Source organism: Nomascus leucogenys, chromosome 4 (genome assembly GCF_006542625.1).
Source record: "Nomascus leucogenys isolate Asia chromosome 4, Asia_NLE_v1, whole genome shotgun sequence".
Taxonomy (NCBI): Eukaryota; Metazoa; Chordata; class Mammalia; order Primates; family Hylobatidae; genus Nomascus; species Nomascus leucogenys.
Genome location: NC_044384.1, coordinates 102,508,683 through 102,531,936, shown reverse-complemented (window position 1 = coordinate 102,531,936; position 23,254 = coordinate 102,508,683). Strand labels below are relative to the sequence as shown.

Genomic DNA, 23,254 nt, shown 5'->3' with positions numbered 1-23,254 from the left:
AGGCCGAGGTGGGTGAACCATGAGATCAGGAGATGGAGACCATCTTGGCTAACACGGTCAAACACCGTCTCTAGTAAAAATACAAAAAAATTAGCCAGGTATGGTGGCGGGCGCCTGTAGTCCCAGCTACTACTCAGGAGGCTGAGGCAGGAGAATGGCGTGAACCCAGCAAGCGGAGCTTGCAGTGAGCTGAGATTGCACCACTGCACTCCAGCCTGGGCAACAGAGCGAGACTCCATCTCAAAAAAATTAAAATAAATAAAATAAAATTTATGTCTCTGAGCCAGGCGCAGTGGCTTACACCTGTAATCCCAGCACTTTGGGAGGCCAAGGCAGTCAGATCACCTAAGGTCAGGAGTTCGAGACCAGCCTGGCCAATATGGTGAAACCCCAACTCTACTAAAAATAAAAAAATTAGCAGGGTGGCCGGGTGCGGTGGCTCACGCCTGTAATCCCAGCACTTTGGGAGGCCGAGTTGGGCGGATCACGAGGTCAGGAGATTGAGACCATCCTGGCTAACATGGTGAAACCCCACCTCTACTAAAAAAACAAAAAAAATTAGCCAGGTATGGTAGCATGTGCCTGTAGTCCCAGCTACTCAGGAGGCTCAGGCAGGAGAATCGCTTGAACCCGGGAGGTGGAGGTTGCAGTGAGCAGAGATCACGTCACTGCACTCCAGCCTGGACAACAGAGTGAAACTCCATTTCAAAAAATAAATAAATAAATAAATAAAACTTTTTTAAAAAGGCCGGGCATGGTGGCTCGCGCCTGTAATCCCAGCACTTTGGGAGGCCGAGGAGGGCGGATCACGAGGTCAGGAGATCGAGACCATCCTGGCTAACATGGTGAAACCCCGTCTCTACTAAAACTACAAAAAATTAGCCAGGTGTGGTGGTGGGCACCTGTAGTCCCAGCTACTCGGGAGGCTGAGGCAGGAGAATGGCGTGAACCCGGGAGGCGGCGCTTGCAGCGAGCCAAGATAGCACCACTGCACTCAGGCCTGAGCGAAAGAGTGAGACTCCGTCTCAAAAAAAAAAAAAAAAAAAAAAAAAAAATTTAGCCGGATGTGGCAGTGGGCACCTGTAATTCCATCTACTCAAGAAGCTGAGGCAGGAGAACTGCTTGAACCTGGGAGGCGGAGGCTGCAGTGAACCAAGATCGCACCATTGCACTCCAGCCTGGGCGACAAGAACGAGACTCCCTCTCAAAAAAAAAAAAAATTATGTCTCTGCCAGATGTAGGGTGGAGCCCCTACGGCATCACTGAATCCAGATGGATTAACCTTCCCTCAGTCCTCCACACTCCCTCTTGGTCTGCTATAGCCTGTGTCGTGGAGTAGCATGTTCTTGGATCAAAGCAGAAAGTCTGTATAGAACCACAGCCCTGCGGTGAATGGGGAGAGGAGAAGAGGTGAGGTGATGCTGAAATGATCATGTGGTCCCAGAGATGCCTCCATGCCTGCTTGCTTGCTTCCTTCCTTCCTTCCTTCCTTTCTTCCTTCCTCCCTCCCTCTTTTCTTTCTTTCCTTTTTCTTCTTTCTTTCCTTTTTTTTTTTTTTGATGGAGGCTTGCTCTGTCGTCCAGCCTGGAGTGCAGTGGCGCGATCTTGGCTCAGTCCCACCTCAGCCTCCCGAGTAGCTGGGAGTACAGGCGCGTGCCACCACGCCAGGCTAATTTTTGTATTTTTAGTAGAAATGGGGTTTCAGCTGGGTGTGGTGGTTCATGCCTGTAATCCCAGCACTTTGGGAGGCTGAGGCGGGACGATCACAATGTCAAGAGATTGAGACCATCCTGGCCTACATAGTGAAACCCCGTCTCTACTAAAAATACAAAAATTAGCTGGGCGTGGTGGTACGCGCCTGTAGTCCCACCTACTTGGTAGGCTGAGGCAGGAGAATCGCTTGAACCCAGGAGGTGGAGGTTGCAATGAGCCGAGATTGTGCCACTGCACTCTAGCCTGGTGATAGAGTGAGACTCCGTCTCAAAGTCTCAAAAAAAAAAAAAAAAAAAGGCCACGCGCTGTGGCTCACACCTGTAATCCCAGCACTTTGGGAGGCTGAGGCAGGCAGATCACCTGATGATGAGAGTTGGAGACCAACCTGACCAACAGGGAGAAACTCCTTCTCTACTAAAAATACAAAATTAGCTGGGTGTGGTGGCACGTACTGGTAATCCCAGCTACTCAGGAGGCCAACGCAGGAGAACTGCTTGAACCTGGGAGGCGGAGGTTGCGGTGAGCCGAGATCCCATCATTGCACTCCATCCTGGGCAACAAGAGAGAAACTCCATCTCAAAAAATAAAAATAAAAAAAAATAAGCTGGGCACGGTGGCTCACACCTGTAATCCAAGCACTTCGGGAGGCCAAGGCGGGCGGATCACGAGGTCAGGAGATCAAGACCATCTTGGCCAACATGGTGAAACCCCATCTCTACTAAAAATACAAAAAATTAGCTGGGCGTGGTGGCGGGCACCTGTAATCCCAGCTACTGGGGAGGCTGAGGCAGGAGAATTGCTTGAACCTAGGAGGCGGAGGTTGCGGTGAGCCGAGATCGCACCATTGCACTCCAGCCTGGGCAAAAAGAGTGAAACTCTGTCTCAAAGAGAAAAAAAAAAGAAAGAAAGAAACGGGGTTTCATCATGTTGGCCAGGCTGCTATGGAACTTCTGACCTCAGGTGATCCGCCCACCTTATCCTCCCAAAGTGCTGGGATTATAGGCACGAGCCACTGTGCCCAGCTGGGATGCCTCACTTCTATTGTGCACTTAGTGAGCCCAACATTTCATCATGAATGGAAAAAGACCAACTTCTTAAATCCTGCTTTATTGTTAAACTAAGTACCTGTTTTGCTTGTTTTATGACATGATGATATGCCATACTGACGGTTTTCCACTTGGTTTGGTGTGTTTCGAATGTGTGGGCAGCATAATGGGGTCCTGGTATTGGGAGTGACAGGGTTGGGGGTCACAGGGTCTTGCCTAACTGTGTGCATGACGCAGGGCCACCTGAAACAGCTGCTCTGAGGGCAGCAGATGGGCACAGTGGGTGCTGCTGGGCAGGAATTGAGCACAGACACTGACTAATGACTGACAGTCTTCAGATTCCTGGGGTTAGGGGTCAGCAGTCACAGAGCCACTCTTATCCACCCCTACCACCACCCATCCACACTCCTGACATCCACACCACTGACCTAGGTTTCATAGAGCAGGACAATGTCACACTACAGGCCATGAGGCACCAATGGGCACCAGGAGAGAAGGGCCATCCTCACTGACCACATGGGCAAAGTCAAGCCAGTCCAAAATACAGGACCAGCTGCCCATGCAGGGGAAAGGGCTTTTCTGGGGCCTGGATGTGAGACACAGACTTCTCATTCCAGGACCTACGACCCTCAGGGCTTAGACTCCCATTCCCTCAAGAACCCAAGGATCTGTTTTCCCAGGCCCCTATCCCTCTTAAGATCCTAGTGACCTGTGACTTCATCTTGTTCCCCAGACTCCTCACTTTGGGCAGCTGGTGACTGTGATGGTCTTGCCAGACAGGGTGGAGGGCACATCAAGGGTCATGCTGTCAGCCAGGCGCAGTGGCTCATGCCTGTAATCCCAGCACGTTGGAAGGCCAAGGCGGGCAGATCACCTGAGGTCAGGAGTTCGATACCAGCCTGGCCAACAAGGTGAAACTCTGTATCTACTAAAAAATACAAAAATTAGTCAGGTGTGGCGGTGGGTTCCTGTAATCCCAGTGATTCGGGAGGCTGAGGCAGGAAAATAGCTTGAACCCAGGAGGCACAGGTTGCAATGAGCCAAGACTATGCCATTGCACTCCAGTCTGGATGACAAGAGTGAAATTCCATCTCAAAAAAACAAAACAACGAAAACAAAAAAAACAAAACAAACAAACAAAAACAGCATGATGCTATCTCTGAAGTTGGGGCTGAAGCCAGTCAGAGGCAGTCCCTGGGGCTTCTGCACAGTGGAAAGGAGCAAGCCGGGGGCTCCCTCGAAGGAAGCCCAGTCCTTTCCCATACTGTCCTGGGAATAATATGACCTCTGTCCAGACACTGAACTTTTGACCATGCTGACACCCATACCTGGATTTCCAAGTCTTTCCAACCCTGCTCAGCCTCTTCCTCCAAATAGTTATCTGGACATTCACTTCTTCCAGTGAGCCCCAGTGTCTGAGCTTTGATTTCTTTCTGCTTCTGACCCTCCTGATACTTATAGGCAGCCAGAGCTTGGCTTGCTGGAGAACCTAGCCAAGCTTGGCTTCAGCTGTGGCCAAGGGCAGCACAGAAATACCCAGATTAGGCCAGGTGCCGTGTCTCAAGCCTATAATCCCAGCACTTTGAGAGGCCGAGGTGGGCGGATCACCTGAGGTCAGGAGTTTGAGACCAGCCTGGCCAATATGGTGAAACTTCGTCTCTACTAAAAATACAAAAATTCGTCAGGTGTGGTGGTGCATGCTTGTAATCTCAGCTACTTGGGAGACTGAGGCAGGAGAATCGCTTGAACCCGGGAGGCGGAGGTTGCAGTGAGCCGAGTTTGTGTCATTGCATGCCACCCTGCCTGGGTGACATAGCAAGACTCTGTCTCAAATTAAAAAAAAAAAAAAAAAAAAAAAGAAATACCCAGATTAGTGCTCATGGCAGTGGCAGCCACAGAGGTGGGGGTGGGATATGCAGAGACTCACCACTGCAGAATACCTGAGGGAGCACAGAGGTGAGGAGGGGTCAGGGTGAAGTCTTGATTCTTGCCATTTGACCATGAATTCCAGGCCCCACCCTGTACCTGTTACTGTAGCATCTGCAAAGTTATAGTCACAGGGCCAGCAGCCTTGAGGGGGTCACTGCCCAGACCCTAGAACTCGGGCTGTAGGAGACAGTAGTTGGGTTGGGGAGGGCAAGAAGATCTGGACAGGAAGAGGAGGGGAGGGGCCTGAGAAGTCTTATATTGGGTCTGCCTATAGAGGGAAAAAGGGTGAGAAAGGGCCTGAATGTTCCTCTGACTGCATCTGAAAGTGAGAGAGAAGACCATGGTGCACTCCTGAATAACTTCACAGAGAGACATAAGAAGGAGATGAGGACACAACCAGGGTTAAATAAAAGTTAAGCAAAGAGGCTGGGCACAGTGGCGCACACCTGTAATCCTAGCACTTTGGGAGGTTGAGGTGGGTGGATCACGAGGCCAAGAGTTCGAGACCAGCCTGGCTAAGATGGTGAAACCCCGTCTCTACTTAAAAAAAAAAAAAAAAAAATTAGCTGGGCGTGGTGGCGGGTGCCTGTAATCCCAGCTACTCGGGAGGCTGAGGCAGGAGAATTGCTTGAACCCAGGAGGCAGAGGTTGCAGTGAGCTGAGATTGCGCCACCGCACTCCAGCCTGGGCGACAGAGTGAGACTCTATCTCAAAAAAAAAAAAAAAAAAAAAAAAGTTAAGCAACGAGTTTGTAACATTTGAGGCAAGGAGAGGATGGAGTTATTCCTTGGACTAAGTCTTCCTCTAAACATGTTTGCTGGAGAAAAAAAAAAAAAAGACACCTTTGGCCGGGTGTGGTGGCTCACACCAGTAATCCCAGCACTTTGGGAGACCAAGGCAGGCAGATCATTTCAGGTCAGGAGTTGGAGACCAGCCTGGCCGACATGGTAAAACCTCGCCTTTACTAAAAATACAAAAATTAGCCAGGTGTGGTGCTGTGTGCCTGTAATTCCAGCTACACAGGAGGTTGAGGCATGAGAATTGCTTGATATCGGGAGGCGGAGGTTGCAGTGAGCCGAGGTTGCACCACTGCACTCCAGCCTGGGTGACAAAGCAAGACAAGACTCTGTCTCAAAAACAAAAACAAAGACAAAACCCTTTAAATCCAGTGTATAATACAAGTTTAATCAATTTCCCTTTTGTCTCTGAAACTCCCACCTGAGGGCATATACAGGTTCAGCTAGCCAAAGTGATGCTGACCCTGGTGACCAAGTCAGTGAGCAGCACCCACCCAAGTACAAGGCTCAGTCCACAGTCATGATAACTATAGCCTTATACTCATTATAAGGCTATAGCTCCAAGAAGCTCAGTGCCCAAGGTCAAGGTTAAATCAGAAGGTGGGTCAAGCCTCACCAGACAATGGCTACAGTCCTGTCCAGATACAAAGCATTTGCAGTGACAGGTACCAACGGAGGGATAACAGACATGAGTACCAGGGACCTGACCCCTGGGGTCACACCTGCAGGCAAAGGCTTAGGGCTCTCAGCTTGCTAATGGAACTGCAGTGGGGTGGGTAGGTGCATGTGTTATCAGGGCAGTAATTGGGGGCAGAGCCAGGAGGACATGGAGGCAGGGGCCCACCCTGAGTGTCACTCACACTGGCAGCTCTGAGGTTGGGTGGAGCTCAGGCCATAGTGACCAGGCCAGTAGGAGTCACAGTGCTGACCCCATACATATACTTTGCAGCAACACTGCCCAGAGAGGAGGCCATGGATCTCATTCATGTGAGCATCACACAAATCCCCTTCCAGGACACCCACAGGGTCACAGTCACAGGCTAGATCAGAGGTTAAGGATGGAATTAGGTCAGAGGTCACCATGGGGCTGAAGGATGAGAGTCAATGTTGGGATTAGGGGTTGAAGGACTCATGTCTGCAGGACCGAAGGGAACAGGGATCCTCTCAGGGATGACAGTAGAAGAAGGGCCAGCAGAACTCACAGTGGCACCCAGCTGTGTTGTGCTGACACACATCACACACGCCTCCACTCACATAACCAGACACACAGCCGTGTCAAAGTGACAACTGTAGACATGCCCGTGGCACTCACATTCTGAGGCAGAACCAGAAAGGTAGATATGGGGTGGGCGGACCTGTGGCAGGTATGGCCAGGCAGAGTAGAGCATGGCATTCATCCCAGCAGGCATGGGGGTGCCCAGGCTCTGCTGCATGTCATGGATGATCCTGGTGCAGGTCTTGGCAGCACTCACAGTGGGCACCGACTGGTGGCGACAGATGCAAAGCCCATGTACCTGATAGGGAGGAGAGCAAGGCAGGCCTGCTCTGGTGTCCCAGCTTGCCCACCCCACCAGCCACAGAATGCCCCTCCCATTGTCCTCACCACATTGGCTGGGGTCCCAGGTGCAGACCTGCACTTAGAGGTGTGCCCAAGGCACAGGCAACTGCCTCTGGGCACAAGCTCATAGAAGGCATAGTAGTAGAAGAGGTGTCCCTTGAGGTCTCCCAGGGGCCTGTCACCCAGGGTGTGCAGTTTGGAGAAGTTTACACAGAGGTTAGTCACATGCAGGAGCTCTGGAGACACAGATGGTCAGACCTTGGGTGCCTTGGTCCTCACGTTCTATGACTGGAGAGAGGGAAAGGAATGGGGGAGTCTCTCCCCTCTCCACATCCTTGTATCCACTCCTCCTGCCCTCATGCTATGGGGCTCCGTCATCCCTGCTTCTCTGGGAATGTTGTCTTAGGATGACCACAGCCTTCCCCATGGTGATAATTCCACTTCTGTAGTGAGGATCCCCTTTCTCCAATCCTGATGTTACTCCTGAACTGAGACCTGCACATCCCACTACTTCCTGGACACCCCACCATGGTATCATCAGGTATCTGAAACCTGCTTCCCTAATGCAGTAAAGGATTCAGCTTGCCAGCCCATAGTCCAAACTAAAAATCTACTATCATTCAGCTAAACCACATAGGTATTACAATCGTGCACCCATCAGATTACAATGGAGAGGAAAAATTCATATTGCCTAGTGACATGGTGGCTGTCATAATGTTGTATGTAGCACAATACGTTACTCACGTTTGTGATGATACTGTGTAAACAAACCTGCATTGCTAGTCATATAAAAGTACAGTACATACAATTATGTACGGTAGGCCAGGCACGGTGGCTCACAGCTGTAATCCCAGCACTCTGGGAGACCAAGGCAGGTGGATCACCTGAGGTCAGGAGTTCGAGACTAGCCTAGCCAACATGGCGAAACCCCATCTCTACTAAATAAATACAAAAAGTCAGCCAGGCATGGTGGCGGGTGCCTGTAATCCCAGCTACTCCGGAGGCTGAGGCAGGGGAATCACTTGAACCTGGGGGGCGGAGGTTGCAGTGAGCTGTGATCATGCCACTGTACTCTAGCCTGGGCGACAGAGTGAGACCCTGTCTCAAAAAAAATAAATTATGTTCAGTATATAATACTTCATGATAATAAATGACTACTACTTGTTTATGTATTTACTATGCCATACTTTTTATCATTATTTTAGACTGTGTGTCTTCTAGTTTTTTTTTTTTTTTTAGTCTTTTTTAAAACATTTTTCAGATGGAGTGTAGCTCCACTGCCCAGGCTGGAGTGCAGAGGGGCGATCTCAGCTCACTGCAACCTCCACCTCCCAGGTTTAAGTGATTCTCGTGCTTCAGTCTCCCGAGTAGCTGGGATTACAGGTGTGCACCACAATGCCTGGCTAATTTTTCTATTTTTAGTAGAGACGGGATTTCACCATGTTGGCCAGGTTGGTCTTGAACTCATGACCTCAGGTGATCCGCCTGCTTGGCCTCCCAAAGTGCTAGGATTACAGGTGTCAGCCACTGTGCCCGGTCAAACTTTTTTTTTTTTTAGAGAAAATTTCTATGTTGCCCAGGCTGGACTGGGACTCCCAGACTCAAGCAATCCTCCCATCTCAGTCTCTTGAGTAGCTGAGACTACAAGCATGTACCACTATGCCCAGCTTTCCTTCTCCTTTTTTAAAAAAGTAATTGTAAAACATGGTCCAGCACTGTAGCTCACGCCTGTAATTCCAGAACTTTGGGAGGCCAAAGTGGGCACATAGCTTGAGCTCAGGAATTCAAGACCAGCCTGGACAACATGGTGAAACCCTGTCTCCGCAAAAAAAAAACAAAAATTAGGCTGGGCACGGTGGCTTACGCCTGTAATCCCAGCATTCTGGGAGGCCGAGGCGGGTGGATCACGAGGTCAGGAGATCGAGACCATCCCGGCTAATATGGTGAAACCCCGTCTCTACTGAAAATACAAAAAATTAGCCGGGCGTGGTAGCCAGCGCCCGTAGTCCCAGCTACTTGGGAGGCTGAAGCAGGAGAATGGCGTGAACCCGGGAGGCAGAGCTTGCAATGAGCCAAGATCGCGTCACCGCACTCCAGCCTGGGCAACAGAGCGAGACTCCATCTCAAAAAAGAAAAAAAAAAAGAAAAAAAAAAAAGGCCAGGCACAGTGGCTCACACCTGTAATCTCAACACTTTGGGAGGCCGAGGTGGGCGGATCGCATGAGGTCAAGAGTTCGAGACCAGCCTGGCCAACATAGTGAAACCCTGTCTCTACTAAAAATACAAAAAATTAGCTGGGCATGGTGGTGGGTGCCTGTAATCCCAGCTACTCAGGAGGCTGAGGCAGGAAAATTGCTTGAACCCAAGAGGCAGAGGTTGCAGTGAGCCAAGATTGCACCATTGCACTCCAGCCTGGGCAACAAGAGCGAAACTCCATCTCAAAAAAAAAAAAAGAAAAAAACAGCCGGGCATGGTGGCACAGGCCTGTGGTCCCAGCTACTCGGGAGGCTGAGGTGGGAGGATCGCTTGAGCCTGGGAGGCAGAGGCTGCAATGTGTAGAGATGGTGCCACTGCACCCTAGCCTGGGCAACATAGTGAGACCCTGTCTCAAAAAAAAATTAATTGTAAAACAGTCTCAGGCAGGTCCTTCAGGAGGTATCCAGAAGAAGGCATTGTTATCATAGATGACAGCTCCATGCATATTACTGCCCCTAAAAATCTTTTTCAGTGGGTCAAGATCTGGAGGTGGAAGACAGTGATATTGCTGATCCTGACCCTATGTAGGCCTAGGCTAATGTGTGTGTGTCTTAGTTTTTATTTTGTTTTATTTTATTTTATTTTTTTTTGAGATGGAGTCTTGCTCTGTCACCCAGGCTGGAGTGCAGTGGCATTATCTCGCCTCACTGCAAGCTCTGCCTCCCGGGTTCATGCCATTCTCCTATCTCAGCCTCCCCAGCAGCTAGGACAACAAGTGCACGCCACCATGCCTGGCTAATGTTTTGTATTTTTAGTAGAGACGAGGTTTCGCTGTGTTAGCCAGGATGGTCTCGATCTCTTGACCTCATGATCCGCCCGCCTCTGCCTCCCAAATTGCTGGGATTACAGGAGTGAGCCATTGTGCCTGGCAGTGTCTTAGTTTTTAACAAAAAAGTTTAAAATGTAAAAAAAAAAAAATTTTAATAGAGAAAAGCTTATCAAATACGGATATAAAGGAAATATTTTTGTACAGCTGTACATGTGTTTTAAGCTAAGTGTTATAAAAGCTGTAAAAAGTTAAAAGTCTGTAAAGTAAAAAAACTTCAGAAAGCTAAGGTTACTATTGAAGAAGGAAAAAATTTGTTTTTACACATTTAGTATAGCCCGTGTACAGTGTTTATAACCTACAGTAGTGTGCAGTAATGTCCTAGGCCTTCACATTCACCCACCACTCCTCACTGACTCACTCAGAGCATCCTCCAGGCCTCCAAGTGCCATTCATGGTAAGTGCCCTATACAGGTGTACCATTTCTCAGCTTTTATACCATGTTTTTACTGTACCTTTTCTATGTTTAGATACACAAATACCATTGTGTTACAACTGCCTACAGTTTTCAGTACAGTCACATGCTGTACAGGTTTGTAGCCTAGGAGTAATAGGCTATACCAGATAGTCTAGAAGTCTGGTAGGCTATACAAGTACACTCTAGATGTTTCCACAACGATGAAACTGCGTAAAGACACATTTCTCAGAATGTATCCCCATCATTAAACAATGCATGGTCACAGATGGGTTATTTATCAACTGTCTTTCTGACTTGATGTCCGTTCCAGGAAGGCAGATACCTTTTCTGTCTGCCTCCCATCAAACACTGCCCAGAAGATGCCTGACAGAGTGTACAGCTCAATGGGTGCTTGTTATACAAATACATAGATAAAGGAATGGGTCCATGGCTCCTCTCCCTGCTCCACACCTTAGGTCCGTTACTAAGATACAGGAGGTCTGCTACCTCCTGTATCTTTCCTCTGCAGGCCTCCCCTCTTTTCTGATCTCAGGTGAAAACAACAGCAGCTTGCAGACCTACCGTGAGGGCTCAGGGTGAGCAGCTGGTAATAACTGCAGTTAAGGGGGGCAGGGAGTGCCCAGTGGGTGTAGAGAAATAACTAGTTTGGCGTTTGTCCTGCTCTGGTACCCTCCTGGCCTGATTCTGAGCTCTCCTACTAGGAGTCTTTAACAAAGACTTCTTTACAAGGAAGGTGTTACATCCAGAGATGCCCTGGTGCCACCTAGACACAGGGACAAAGGGCAAAGGTCAGGGTCATGAATAGAGTTGGAGGAGCAATGACAGGTAAACTATGACAGAGGCAGTGATGGGGGCCCACAAAGGTTAGAGCTATGAGGGGCAGTGATAGGAGTGGAGACGGGGGACAGGTATGAGGAAATGAGGAACTATGACGGGGCCTCACAAAGGGATTCAATAATGGGCAGAGACATTATGGAAATTGTTCCCCATGCCAGTCCCTATACACTGGGTACAAGTATGGGGAACAGTGATGGGGTATAAATGGGAGGCCACAGAAAGGACCATGATGGGGCAGGGCTGGGGAACGGCCCTGGAAGACTGAGCTTGCCTACTTGCCCTGTCCCACCGGTGCCCACTCGAGGCAGGGCCTCTTTCCCCAGGATCTACAAGCTCTGTCCTGACACACAAAGGGTACAGGATTGCCTTTGGGGATGATTACCCTAAATCTCAGGGTTGTTTGGGTCCTCTACTGGAATGGCTGGGTCTAGAACTTTGAAAATTAACTGGGAGAAAGAAGCAGGTTTGAGCCAATTATATCACCTCAGGGCCCAACCCCCCTTTCCCTGGGCCTGACCTTGCCCTCAGTGGAAGGCTTGATGTCTACGTAATGCTGATCACAGACGAGGTCACTGACTCTGTGGCTAGGGGTAGGAGGGATCCCAAGAAAGAGGCTTGGGCAGTTGTGAACAAAGTATCTGTACATGTGCCAGGAGCAGCATGGTCCACTGAGTGCTCAAGGAGCACAGCTGCTAGGTGGAATGTCTGGGGAGTCACCAGGGACAAGCATCACTGGTGGCCATCAAATAGGGAAGCACAGGGTCAGCACTTGCTAAGCAAGCCTTCAGGCTGGGGCACTGGGTCACTGGGAAAGCCTTGAAGTGGGTGAAGTAGAAGGCACCCTCTAGGTCCAGCTGGATGGTGATGTTTTCTTTCTTTCTTTTTTGAGATGGAGTCTTGCTGTGTTGCCCAGGCTGGAGTGCAGTGGTGCGATCTCGGCTCAGTGCAAACTCCACCTCCCAGGTACAAGCGATTCTCCTGCCTCAGCTTCCCAAGTAGCTGGGACTACAGGTATGTGCCAGCACGCCTGGCTAATTTTTTATATTTTTCTTTTTTGAGACAGAGTCTTGCTCTGTCGCCCAGGCTGGAGTGCAGTGGTTCGATCTCGGCTCACTGCAAGCTCCGCATCCCGGGTTCACGCCATCCTCCTGCCTCAGCCTCCCGAGTAGCTGAGACTACAGGTGCATGCCGCCACGCCTGGCTCATTTTTTGTATTTTTAGTAGAGACAGGGTTTCACTGTGTTAGCCAGGATGGTCTCGATCTCCTGACCTTGTGATCCGCCTGCCTCGGCCTCCCAAAGTGTGGGGATTACAGGCGTAAGCCACCGCGCCTGGACAATTTTTTGTATTTTTAGTACAGACGGGGTTTCACTGTGTTGGCCAGGATGGTCTCGATCTCCTGACCTCGTGATCCTCCCGCCTTGGCCTCCCAAAGTGCTGGGATTACAGGCGTGAGCCACTGTACCCGGCCTTGATGGTAACTTTTTTTTTTTTTTTTTTTGAGATGGAGTCTTGCTCTGTCGCCAGGCTGGAGTGCAGTGGCGTCATCTCGGCTCATTGCAAGCTCTGCCTCCCGGGTTCACACCATTCTCCTGCCTCAGCCTCCCGAGTAGCTGGGACTACAGGCGACTGCCACCATACCTAGCTAATTTTTTGTATTTTTTAGTAGAGACAGGGTTTCACTGTGTTAGCCAGTATGGTCTCAATCTCCTGACCTTGTGATCCCCCCCGCCTCGGCCTCCCAAAGAACTGGGATTACAGGCATAGCCATCGCGCCCGGCCGATGGTGACATTTTCAGCACCTGCAGCCATAGGGCTAGTGAGTGACCAGGCCCTGACCCCATACCTCCACACATGGGCACACTGCACCCTCACCACTCTGCCTACCAGGTGTTGTTGCCACCATGGCCACTCTGGGAGATCACGTTCTTAATGTCATGGCCTCCCTGGTCGCAGGAGTCACAGGGGCAATTCTGAGTCCTGGGTTAGGATTCAAGGAAACTGACTAGAGAGGTTAATGATCAGACCTCTACTCCAAAATTTCACAGCACAGGCCTCTAGCTCCTGGCAATGACCCAGACTCCCAACAGGGCTGAACCAGCCCAGGACACCCAAAGAAACCAGCCTCCGGAGCCCTCACCTGCAGGTGACTGCCAATGAAGTAGGGCTCAGGGCCTACTGGATGAAGTTCGAAGGCTCTGGCTCTGGCCCCAGCCAACAACCAGGATGCTGATGCAGCCAGATCGGGAAAGGATACCCGGCACTCCCTGGGAAACTGTTGTAGGAGCCTGGACTAGGAGGGGCAGGGTCTGACTAGAGATCCTAGGAATACCCACCCCCCTCCGCCCCACCCCACAGGGAACCTTGATTTTTTTTCTTTTTTTTTTTTGAGACAGAGTCTCACTCTGTCGCCCAGCCTGGAGTGCAGTGGCGAGATCTTGGCTCACCGCAAACTCCGCTTCCCAGGTTCAAGTGATCTTCCAGCCTCAGCCTCCCAAGTAGCTGGGACTATAGGTGTGCGCCACCACACCTGGCTAATTTTTGTATTTTTAGTAGAGACGGGGTTTCACCATGTTGGCCAGGCTGGTCTCAAACTCCTGACCTCAACTGACCCACCTGCCTTGGCCTCCCAAAGTGCCGGGATTACAGGCGTGAGCCCCAAGCTGGGCTGCCCTTGAGGAGCTGAGTGTGGCTCTCAGGTCATTCCTCATATTCACATCATGAATGAAAGAGCTGTCAGAGGCAAGTAGCATGCAGGGTAGTGGGGCGACAGCACAGCTGGGAGCAAGGTCCCAGAGCTTGGGAAACCAAAGGAGGACACACCCAGGGGACGCATGCCACAAGATGCAGAAGAGGCAGGAGGGCACCAAAAAGCACAGAGCTTCTCCACAGGTCTACCACCCAGGGCAACTGGCAGCTTATGGGGCCCAGACAAACCCAGAAACAGAAAACATCTGATTCTCACTGAAATGATGCCCCTACCCCAGGGAGGGGGAATGTGTGCCCCTCCCTGCCAACCCCAGGCACTGCCATTCAGCCTGGGCAGCCAGTGATGGACTACAGATGGGCAGGACAGTTACCTCCTTCAGGTCCCAGGGCCCAGCCCCCTCTCTAAAGCAGGAAGGGTGACAATGTATTTTAACATAAGGACCATGTTGGAGGGCATGATGAGACTGGACCTGGGAGTAGAGAGAGCACTTAAAATTCATACAGAAAGCACTGCTGAAGAGGCAGTCATGGAAAACCTCACCCAACCAAGGAGAAAATTATTTGGTCATTGAGGGCAAGCTCTGTGGTCCTGACTCAACCACCAGTACCTTGCCACCAATCGAAGTTGAGGATAGTTACTCTCTCCCAGAAGAGCAGAGGGGGAGAAGCACCTCAACCCCTTTGGGCCTGGTCCCACACCAGAAAAGCCCAGGCTAAGCCCCAAGATTTTAGCCAGGCTGTCTGTCTGGTCCGAAGGGAGAAGCACCACAAAGGCTCCATTCCAGGACCTAAAAACCCACTAGCTGCAAGGTTCCCCATGGAACCTACTGTCCTGCATGGGGCCTACTGTCCTGAATGGGGCCTGTCTGGATCACAAACCAGAGCAGCCTCAAAGGGAAGTGTCTTACTTCATAGTGGCTCTGCTCCTGCATTCAGGGGATGCCTCTCAGACAACCACAGAAGCCAATTTCCCCTCATCTCTCCAAAGGGGCCCAGGAGCTGCCTCCTCCCACAACCCCCAGAAATAGGCAGACCTATTTCTGGGACCACTTTCCCTGTATCTTCAAGCTGGCCTGCCAGCAGCCACACACACACAAAAGACCATGGAAGGTGGGCAGGGAGACCGGAAGGTGGAAAGGTATAAAACGTGATAGATGGAACAGTAGACATACAACTTGAATAACAAGTCACAGTGCATCGCGCCATGAAAACACCCCTCCCGCCCACCCACCCCACCGTACCCCACCCCCTCTAGTTTCTGAAAGGAGGCTGGTGGTCACCAGGGCCCTAGAGAGGTACCCGGAGTCCTCAAGATTGTGGAGTCCACGGGCATAGCACACTGTGCCACTGGCCACACAGACAGCTGGGCTTAGTTTCCCCAAACATTGCCGTGTGAAGGAATCAGACTGCTGAATATGGCAGCAATGGCTGGAGCCGTATTACAGGTGACAGGTTCACGCGGAGGATCCGCTGAGCCTGCTGCCGCACCTCATCATCCGAGGACCGCCTATCTACCTTTATGGCACGGAACTTCAGCAGCTTTGCTGTTCCAGGCCCTAGCCATGCCTTAGGAGATCGGGGCCCAAGCCGTGTTCTCTTCTTGGGAGGAACATCTTTTGCCTCCTCAGCCCTTTTCCTCTTCTGCCCAACAGTCTCAGGGCGGTTTTTCTGGCCCTTCCTTGTAGTTCTGGCCTTAGCAGACCCCTTTGGCCTGCCTCTGCCCCTGGGCTGGGTCCGAGCCACCTTGGCCTTGGCCCGTACTACCTTGGCTTTAGCCTTGGCCCGTGCTGCCATGACTTTGGCCTTGGCCTTGACCCGTGCTGCCTTGGATTTGGCTTTGGCTTTGGCCTTGGCCCGGGCCTTAGCAGCCTTGGCCTGTGTTCGAGCCACCTTGGCTTGGGCATGAGCAGCTTTGGCCAGTGTTCGAGCTACCTTGGTCTGGGCTGTTTTGGTGCCCAGGGCAGAACCCCCTTTCATTCGCCGGACACTGGGGGACCCAGTGGCTCTGTTGGTTTTGCTCTGGTGCCCAGAGCCTCGTCGGGGTCCAGCCCCAGGGCCTTTGCGAGTCAGACACTTGGGGCCCTTGCTTGTGGTTTTTCTGGGAGCTTTGGGCCGGGGGTTCCCTGGACCCTTCCCTGAACTTTTCCGCAGTTTCAGAGGAGAGTCTGCAAGTGAGAGCTGCAGTGACTGTGCCTTGTGCTTGGCACCCAAGCAGGGCATGGGAGTCTTAAGTGGAACCAGGGCCTCAAGGACAACAGAGAGCCGCATGGCAGGGTAGACACCTGGATAAAGGTGGGTGGGGAAGCCCACTGCTGCACCCTGGGCATGGCTGGCACTTGATTGCTTCAGAGAGCTCAGCAGCAGGTTGGTGGTAGCATGCTTGGCAAGAGCTGGTGTGGATGCTTTGGCCAGTCTGCCAGATAGCGGCACGGGAAGCAGTGTGGCCCGACCTGCAGGCAACCGCATGGCAGTTCGGGGAGCACTGGCTGGAGGTGATGTGGCAGTTGGGTTAGGGGCACGAGCTTGCAGTTTCGTCTGGCTCGGGGGATTAGCTGTGCATGAACTATAGCCATAGACATCACCACTGCGCAGGATGGTAGGTTGGAAGCCATCATCTCGCAGGCCCTGCAGGAAGGCCACAAGCTGGGCCTCTGTGGCACTGAGATCCTGGCTCATTGGGTTAAAGACAAGCAGCGCCTCTTCCAGGGCCTTCTTCCCTGCCGTGGAGATGCGCGACCAGGAGTGCACAGCTTTTTCCTCCACATGCTGAACCACCACACTCATGGCATTAGGCACTGCAGATCTGCCTGGGTATCCGCAAACCAGCGCTTGGCACCTCCAAGACAAGAGGAAAAGAGTCAATAAGAATGGCACTAAGACAAGGGGCCAGAACACATAGACAGGTCAATCAGTGCCCCAATCTCCATGACACTGAGGAATCTGGCCAGAGTGAGACACTTCCTGGTGTAAAACCCTGGTCTCCTGATCCTCTACCATGCTGGGGCGGGAGGAGAGGGTAAGGGTCAGGGAGCTTCTTCAAGATACATGCTCAGAAATACCTAAGAGCCATACAACCTGCTGCCTGGTCCCTGAAAAGATTTGAGCCCAGGCCGGGCGCGGTGGCTCACGCTTGTAATCCCAGCACTTTGGGAGGCCGAGGCGGGTGGATCACTAGGTCAGGAGATCAAGACCAGGTGAAACCCCGTCTCTACTAAAAATATAAAAAAAAATTAGCCGGGCGTGGTGGCGGGCGCCTGTAGTCCCAGCTACTCGGAGAGGCTGAGGCAGGAGAATGGCGTGAACCCGGGAGGCGGAGCTTGCAATGAGCCGAGATCGCGCCACTGCACTCCAGCCTGGGCGACAGAGCGAGACTCCGTCTCAAAAAAAAAAAAAAAAAAAAAAAAAAAAAAAAAAAGATTTGAGCCTGGTACATTTTAATTCAACTCTGTATTTTCTGAGGCCAGAAACCTAGAATTACTCAGCTCTGGGAATACAGGCAATATCCCTGTCCTCAAGGAAACCAGGCTAGAAGACCAGAAAAAGACACCATTAAGATTCTTGGGAGTGAATGCTGGCACTCAGCTCAGTTTGCCAATGGGTCAGGAAAGAATTCCTGGGAGAGGCAACAGCTAGCTAGCATATGAGTGATGAATGAAAAAGGATTAGATTGAAATGGAGCAAAAAGGGGAATAGCTAATGCAATGGCTCTAAAGTGAGAAAGGGTTAAGGCATACTTGGTGTGGGATCTGGGATCTAGGTGAAAAAACAGGCGAGGATAGAGCAACAAAGAACCCTGAATGTTGGCCAAAGGGCCCAGACTTACACCCACTGTCCATGCCCATCTGTTTCTCCAGCTGCTGCTGTTCATGTGTGGAGCTGGAGTGGGGTGGGGGAATCTCCCTGCCCACCAGAAGTTTTGCTTTCAGTCTCTAGACACGGTACTCAGCAACCCATTTTCTAGCTCCAGAGGCATGGAGACCTAATCAAGAGTCGGACTTTTCTTCAACAGAAACTAAAAAGCTGATGAGTAGCAGGTGCCAATGACATCTCTCTAGGCAACCAGGCAGACCAGGGACCAGGAAGCCATACCAAGAACTCAATGTTTAAGGACAATGGGAGCCAAAGGCTGCAAGTAGGATGGTGAGTCAAGGGGACATAAGCGGTATGAACGGTCCTACCTAAGACTTGGAGGGCCACAGACCTCAGTACAGCCCAGATGGAGGTGACTGAGAACACCCAACTAGTCCCAGACTTCTTTAAAGAAGCTGTGGCCATCAATCATAACTAACATCTAATACCCAACCCAACACTGAGGGCTCCCAGAAGCAGGAGGCAGCTCCCCAGCTGCACCAGAGCATTAAAAGATCAGCCAGGATCAGGCAGGTCCCTCGGGCCATGAGGCCTGTCGGTGTAGTTTCTTCCCACCGCTCTAATGCAGCAGATGAAGTCTTCAGAATACCCTAGAGGAAATGCCCTGGGGCTCTTTGTTTGGAAACATTCTTGGATCCTCAGGTGTCTTGGGCACTTTCCCTCCCCAGAGACCGTTCTCCAAGCACAATCCTTGCACATGACTTTAGTTCTTTATTAATGTTTTTTGAGGGGATGTAGTTCCCAGAGCTGTGAACTGTAGAAGAGAGAGGGACCTATTTCCCACCCTCACGCGCCCCAGCGCAAATATCTGGGGTGACCTGGGCGCTCTTCCACCCAGATTAGGCTGGGCTCTTGGGAGGGGTTTTCTGGGCTTTTGAGAAGCTTCGGAAACAGAGGCTGCTGCCCGGCCTCCGACTTCCCTTCACACGTACCCCCGGGGGAGGCAGGAGTTGACGGAAGATAGCGGTGAGAGAGGCGCCATACAGGCAGACCGGGGGAGGGGGCAGATCGGGGCCCTCAGGCTGGGAGTGCGCGTCCTTAGAGCCCAAGCCGTGAGGCGGGGGTCACTGAGGCAGCGAAATGTACAGGGTGAACGGTGCTAGCCCGATCGGGACCGCACAGCCCCAGGGTGGGTTCGCTGGGCGCGGGGTGGGGGTGGGGTGGGGGTCTCGGCCAGGCCGGCGGAGGACGCGGGTCCGGGAAGAGTTGGCCGCTTGCCCGTCCGCCCTGCCGCCTCGCGGGCCGCCCCTCCGCGGCGCGGCTAGGCCCGCGGCTCCAACCTACCGGCGCCGCCGCGGGGACCCAAGACGCGCCTCTGCGCCGCCTCCGCTGCTCCAACATGGCCGCCCGCTGCGCGCCGGAAGTGCACTGCGCTTCCGCTTCCGGGACCCAGCCCTCCCTACTGACCCTTGACCCCTGAGACCCCATTTCCCCACAAAGTCTGGGGGCGGAGGAGATTGGGTACCAAGGAGGACTGCCTGGAGGTGGTGGCCACGGTGACTGCTCCAAACCCGTTCGGCCCTGTGCAGAAGTCTGAAGAACAGTGGTGCCCTCTGACGCGGCCCCAGGCGAGGACTCACAAGAGCCCGGCTAAGACTGGATTAGGGGTCATCTGACACCTTTTCTGAGGGGAGCTAGTGGTGCATTGACATCTGGGAGGGGCTCCTGGCAAGGTTCAGGCCCTCTGATCTTCCTTTAGCCACTGACAATGCCCACTTCAGTCCCAGACACCTGACCAGAGGGTGAAAGAGGAGTGCCTCCCGACAGGGAGTCTCAGGTGATCTCCTTTGTTTTGCAGTAAGGGTATCTCCTCCGAGGACAGCAGGCCTTCCTCTCTTCCTGAGAATAGGGCCCATGGCACATGGCATGAAAGGCTGGTGTGCACATGATCACAAGTGGTGCACGCAAGCCCAAGCACACATCGAGACTGGAAGCTCCAGTATACCACTGTGGGCCTGAGTATACTTGCTCAGGCAGGTGGGGGCAGGTATAGTCACTGGCCCAGCCTCAGCCCCTCAATGGAAGGAAGTCCTGCTTCCAGTCGTAACACTGCCCAAAACCCCTTTCCTTTTGCCTAGGAGTCTGGGACCTCAGTCTTTTTACCTATGCTCTTGGGCTAGTACGGGGTGGTGGTTATAGGACATAGGTCAAAATCAACCCTAGGGGTCTGTGACTTCAATGAGAGGTCAGAGTGGTCTCCACAGCTCTGACTGAAGGTCCCATTAGTCAGAGGTTTGCAAGTCCAGGTTGGGAGCCATCCTGGGAGTCCTGGTTTCATGGATGAGGTAGTGGGGGCATTTGCACTAGGGTCAGAGCCTGAGCCAGGAGGCAGAAATATTGCCACAACTCTTGGACCCTGACCCTTGCAGTGATGCCTTATTTGGTAGTTGGGGTCAGGTGGAAGCCTATTGGCAATCACAGGAGGGTGGCGGGATGCTTCATTTAGGGACTGGGTACTAGCCCTTTTTCCTGCCCTTTTTCCAACCAGGATCCTCTGGTTGCTCTGTATTTTCCCTGCTTATATAGAGGGGTCCAGGTACTCCTAAAGACAAGTGCCTAGTCCACCCAGCAGTGCCATAGGCCTCATCTGGTGCGTCTTAGCTTCCCAGGGCCTCAGCACTGATGGTGAGGCCCTTGCTACCTTTAAGTGTAGTCAAGGTATCTAGCAGGAGCTGCAAAATCTCCTGTTCCTCTGGGGTCAGTGCTTCTAGCCTTTTTTTCCTGGTGAAGAGAAAGCAAGAGTAGGTTCCCAAGGGCCAGGATCTCATGGGGTGCAGTCAGGAAGCCCCACCTTGGCGCCCCCAGTCCCCACCTGTGGGTGAGTCCAGTCTCTGGCCCTGTCCATGGTTGAGGATTGACTGTTCACTTATTCAGGACCGATTCAACCAGTTACCTTCTGTAGCTTCTCCAAAGCTGGCAGTGTTGGCCTCCTGTGTGCAGGTGGGCCATGGCTGTGCAAACAGAAACCCCTTCCATGGAGAGCCAGAGCCCATCCTCCAGGGATAGCACCAGTACAATTATATCCAGACCCCTCTCTGGTGATGTTCAGCTCAGAAGTTAGGGCAAATGGAGAACTAGGAAGGGTAGGTCCATCCTCTGGCTGTGCTGTGTCCCTTCCAGACATGAGAACTGGGGAAATGATAGCGATTAGGGATAAGGATCATGGGGGTACCAAGCTATCTTTGGGGGTGGTAGGGCTGAACTTTTTGCCTCCTGGTGCCCAGTATGCCCTAGATGGAACTCTTTGGGAGCACTCATCAGAGTGCAGTCTGACTTGACCTGGGCTCTAGTGGCTGCTGAGCCTACAGGCAGAACTGGGACCAGACAGGATGAGATGGGAGAGAACACAGGGCGATCCCAGGACCCAATCCTTGCTTTCCATTTGGCATCTTATATGGTTCTTTTTTTCCTTCTTCTTCCTTTTTTTTTTTTTTTTTTTTGAGACAGAGCCTCCTTTGTTGCCCAGGCTGGAGTGCAGTGGTGTGATCTCAGCTCATTGCAACCTCTGCCTCCCAGGTTCAAGCAATTCTCCTACCTCAGCCTCCAGAGTAGCTGGGACTATAGGCACCTGCCACCACACCTGGCTAATTTTTGTATTTTTAGTAGAGGTGGGGTTTCACCATGTTGGCCAGGCTGGTCTCAAGCTCCTGACCTCAAATGATCCACCCACTTTGGCCTCCCAAAATCCTGGGATTACAGGCGTGAGCCACTGTGCCTGGCCATTTTTTTGTATTTTTAGTCGAGCCAGGGTTTCACCGTGTTGGCCAGGCTGGTCTCGAACTCCTGACCTCAGGTGATCCGCCTGCCTCAGCCTCCCAAAGTGCTAGTATTACACATGTGAGCCACTGCCCCTCCAGCCTTATATGGTTCTCAGTGGATCCTGGACCCACCTCTATCTGAGCAGAGAGATCTGATGGAGCTCTAGACGTGAATGAAGGCAGTGGCCTGGGAGGGATTCCCCCAAGAGGAAATATGTGTGCCAGGGAGAAAAGCCAGGGTTGAATCTTGAGGAGCCAATTCCTGGTGATGGAGAAGAAGCAGAGCCTGCAAAAGATTCTAGGCCAGGCGCAGTGACTCATGCCTGTAATTCCAGCACTTTGGGAGGCCAAGGCGGGCGGATCACGCGGTCAAGAGATTGAGACCATCCTGGCCAACATGGTGAAACCCCATCTCTACTAAAAATACAAAAAATTAGCTGGGCGTGGTGGCACGTGCCTGTAGTCCCAGATACTTGGGAGGCTGAGGCAGGAGAATCACTTGAAACCACTGGAAGGTGGAGGTTGCAGTGAGCCGAGATCACGCCACTGCACTCTAGCCTGGGCAACAAGAGCAAAACTCCGTTTCAAAAATGATTCTGAAGGCCGGGCACGGTGACTCACGCTTGTAATCCCAGCACTTTGGGAGGCCGAGGCGGGCAGATCACGAGGTGAGGAGATCGAGACCACGGTGAAACCCCGTCTCTACTAAAAATACAAAAAATTAGCCGGGCGTGGTGGCGGGCGCCTGTAGTCCCAGCTACTCGGAGAGGCTGAGGCAGGAGAATGGCGTGAACCCGGGAGGCGGAGCTTGCAGTGAGCCGAGATTGTGCCACTGCACTCCAGCCTGGGTGACAGGGCGAGACTCCATCTCAAAAAAAAAAAAAATGATTCTGAGAGGCGGGCTGGGTATGGTGGCTTATGCCTGTAATCCCAGCACTTTGGGAGGCCGAGGTGGGCGGATCACGAGGTCAGGAGATCGAGACCATCCTGGCTAACACGGTGAAACTCCGTCTCTACTAAAAATACAAAAAAAAAAAAAAAAATTAGCCAGGCGTGGTGGTGGGCCCCTGTAGTCCCAGCTACTTGGGAGGCTTAGGCAGGAGAATGGCATGAACCCGGGAGGCGGAGCTTGCAGTGAGCGGAGATGGCACCACTGCACTCCAGCCTGAGTGACAGAGCGAGATTCTGTCTCAAAATAAATAAATAAATAAAAAATAAAGATTCTCAGAGGTGGGGCAAGCATCAGGAGGGAGTTGAGGTCACAAGGGGCAAAACTTTGAAGATGCTAGCAAGATTTAGTTAAAGATCACAGGTACATATAGTTTTAGCTATATGGTATTCCATGATGACTTTTCCAAGAACAATTTTTGGGGAGGAGAGGCAGCACATTGAGGTGGCAAGTAACAAGGAGGTGGAGCCTGTGAGGACAGATGGCTTCAAGAGTTTGACTGGAGGGGAGGAAGGGGAGACTAGAGAGACTTGGGGTGTTGGGAGGCATCTAAAGGCAAGTGGCTTGTAAGTGCTTAATTGCTGGAAA

General features: G+C 52.0%; 1 protein-coding gene across 1 annotated transcript; it reads right to left on the bottom strand.

Annotated features, from left to right (window-relative positions):
• Positions 1 to 15,214: 15,214 nt before the first annotated feature.
• On the bottom strand, positions 15,215 to 19,328 carry CCDC71 (coiled-coil domain containing 71). The gene is made up of 2 exons (XM_003257046.3): positions 19,244 to 19,328; positions 15,215 to 16,925 (listed from the first exon to the last, which is right to left on the bottom strand). Exon 2 carries the CDS (start codon positions 16,871 to 16,873, stop codon positions 15,491 to 15,493), a length of 1,383 nt encoding a protein of 460 aa, XP_003257094.1. The 5' UTR covers positions 16,874 to 16,925; positions 19,244 to 19,328; the 3' UTR covers positions 15,215 to 15,490.
• Positions 19,329 to 23,254: the final 3,926 nt, after the last annotated feature.

What these genes read in the sequence shown, in the direction of transcription:
- CCDC71 (XM_003257046.3), bottom strand. Translation starts at nt 16,873, where the DNA reads ATGAGTGTGGTGGTTCAGCATGTGGAGGAAAAAGCTGTGCACTCCTGG.